This window comes from Echinococcus granulosus (genome assembly GCF_000524195.1).
Source record: "Echinococcus granulosus chromosome Unknown EG_S00017, whole genome shotgun sequence".
NCBI classification, from domain to species: Eukaryota; Metazoa; Platyhelminthes; class Cestoda; order Cyclophyllidea; family Taeniidae; genus Echinococcus; species Echinococcus granulosus.
Genome location: NW_020170397.1, coordinates 245,118 through 247,774, shown reverse-complemented (window position 1 = coordinate 247,774; position 2,657 = coordinate 245,118). Strand labels below are relative to the sequence as shown.

At 50.2% G+C, this 2,657-nt stretch overlaps 1 protein-coding gene across 1 annotated transcript in view; it reads left to right on the top strand. All coding sequences in view use genetic code 11, as the record gives it.

The window, feature by feature from the left end:
- Window positions 1-2,657, top strand: part of EGR_03294 (Nardilysin) — a gene marked incomplete at both ends in the record, with an annotated part of 6,891 nt that overhangs the window by 3,303 nt on the left and 931 nt on the right. Inside the window, 3 exons of the mRNA XM_024492543.1 lie at window positions 1,113-1,250; window positions 2,124-2,276; window positions 2,360-2,625. Coding sequence (XP_024352944.1) covers window positions 1,113-1,250; window positions 2,124-2,276; window positions 2,360-2,625 — 557 coding nt within the window. The remainder of the gene's footprint in view (window positions 1-1,112; window positions 1,251-2,123; window positions 2,277-2,359; window positions 2,626-2,657) is intronic.

The window sequence follows — 2,657 nt, the reverse complement described above, 5'->3', positions numbered from 1 at the left end:
TAGTTGGATCTTCTGGCCTTTTGCTGTAGGTCTAGTACCGAAAGCCTACTTCTTTAATTTCTTGACTCACAGTCTTGCGAAATCATCCGATTTTAGGATGTTGTTGTTTGAGTAGGATGCTAACTGACTTACTCTGCGCCTTGCAGGAATATGGGGCTGAGGTGGTCACGGTAGTGGATTTAGCTTGTTCCAAACCGCATCTGTTGTCAAATAACTGTGCGCTGCTCACTGGATTTGGGGCTACTTAAGTGGACCGAGTAGTGAAGTGGTCTCCTCCCACTCGAATGGCATAGCATGGACCTGACCCCAGATCCCAACCGACCGCACGTCGTGAGTCGCTGTAACCATGTAAACAATGCGAAATTGGCTTGACTTGTAGATTAATGTGGTGTCAGTGTTGGAGTAGCCACTACCCATGCTAGAGTCACTCACCACCACAGCTGTGTGGTGGTTGCGGAGTTTCGGGCCGCTGACAAGAAAGGGGGAAGATGGCAGTGAATTTTAATGCTGCAAGCTGAAAGTGAGCTATCTCGAGTCTGTGAAGGCGTTTCGGCGGCGTATCGACTACTGCCGCCGTTGTATGTAAGTCGTGCCAGCTGCAGATGGCAAATAGTCCATCGGAGCAAAGCTGACGTCTAACTGCCTTCTCAGTAGTGTAGAAGGCGCGGTGTCGGCGGGAGTTGCAGTCAAGTGTCTGTGTGCTAGTAATTGACTCAGAGGTGGCGCTGAATCCCCCACTATTAGAGGGATCGTGTTTGCTTTCGTCGCGTGTGAATTTGCCCATCACAGGGTAAAGCGCGTCGTAGTTGGGTGTGTCGTTTGGAGTTGCCGACACGTCTTGAACATTGTGGTAAGTGATTGCAATCATCGGTTGACAGTTGTTGTTGTGCGTATGGGGACTGGACTGACGCTGGTGTGTTAAAGACAGTGGCAGCAGTGGTTGAATACGGGCTCACGCTTTTCACACCAAGCAGTATGTTTCCCTATCACGTTTTGCTGCATTGTGGGTTTGATCTCTACACTGCCACATGATTCCAGTCGCTGCAATTACTTTAGTAGCATGATGATAATTGTCTTTGTGATTTTTCAGGCACTTAAGGAGTTACTTTCAGCAGGCCAACATCCACCTGGTGGAGGACCATATGAAGGCTCTTGAAGGTCTCACTTTGAACGACGTAGTGGTCTTCGTTGCAGCCTTTTTGTCTCGTGTCTACGTCAAGGCGTTCGTCTACGGCAACGTTCCTGCCACGGTATGGCCTTGCTTATGCACAGCCGTCGTCTTGCCCTTGTGAGAAGGCGCGAGAGGAGGGAGTGAGGCTTGGAGGGGAGGGCACGAAACATTGCAGACTAGGCTAACTTGAGGACCACGAATTTGTGTCATTTTGCCTCCTTTTCCCTTTGAGTAGTTGAATTCTTCTTTTGTGACACTGGCCCACGTGTAAGTTGTCGTGTGAAGCTGTTTGCTTCACTCAGAATTGATGCGCAGGCAACGCCCGAGACTGGCGCCATACATCAGTGACAAGTGTGCTTCACCAGCCCTTGCTGACTGTTTGGTTACTGCAAGTCGTTTGTCTGTGTGCGTGCTTGTGTGCGGTACAAAGAGGGTGGTTGATTTCGCAACAACAAGAAGAAGGTGGAAGTAGGGTGTTCGTGAGTCAGTTCACTTTTCTTCTTTTGCCGAACATGGGCCGGTTTCGGTTGTGTAGTAAGCGTTGACCTGTTGTTGATTTGTCAGGCAAGTTTGGTCTTTGTTTGGTGCAAGACGGAGCAATACAGTGAGCCATGAACTCTTCTAGGCGATGATGAGTGGGATAAGGAGACGATGTATGAGGTCCTCCATGAAAGGGTGATTTGTCGGGGGATGGTTAAGAGAAAGGGTTTGGTGGGTGAGTCATGCAAGAGGGAGCATTCTGGATGAATTGGAAGGACCATTGAGGAGTTCCTTTTTTTTTCCAATTCAATAGGAGGCGAAACAGTACGTTGATTACACCCTATCCACACTGAAACCGCGAGAAGTCGCTGTCTTGAAACCTGTGAGTCTTCATCTAATGTCTTTCCTACATGGCATCCCAGTGTGGAATGTTGTTTGAATATCGGCGGCTTGTGTTGTTTACACATTGTAGTACCGCAAGGCTGCTCTGCCTGCATGCTTGAGTCGGCTGCGTGTGATGAATTTCGATAAGACCGATGTGAACACCTACCTGGTGTTGGTGAGTCCCCTCCAGGGCACACCGTCGCATGACCTTCGATACGAGGTGATGAACGAGGTCCTTGAAGTGAGTGGTCACTCGTTTTGCCCTGTGTTTGCCCCCTCATGGATGAGTGATGTGTTGCGAGGTCGTTTTCTGCTGACCTGCAGTCCTGTCTGCAAGAGTCGGCCTTCGCGTACCTGCGGACGAGGGAGACACTGGGCTACTCAGTGGGCCTCTACAGTTGGTCACTGTCCAGCACCACGGGACAGTGTGGTCTCTCGCTGTATGTAAGCAGTCAGGCGAACAAATTCGACAGCAATGTGGTGGCCGGACGCATGTACGCCTTCTGGTACCGTATTATGCCCTACATGGTCTTTCATCTCAAGGAGGAGGCCTTTCGGACGTCGGTACGTGAAATCTTGCCTTCTGAGTGGTGGGTGAAGAGGTCACATAGGGGAGTGAGCC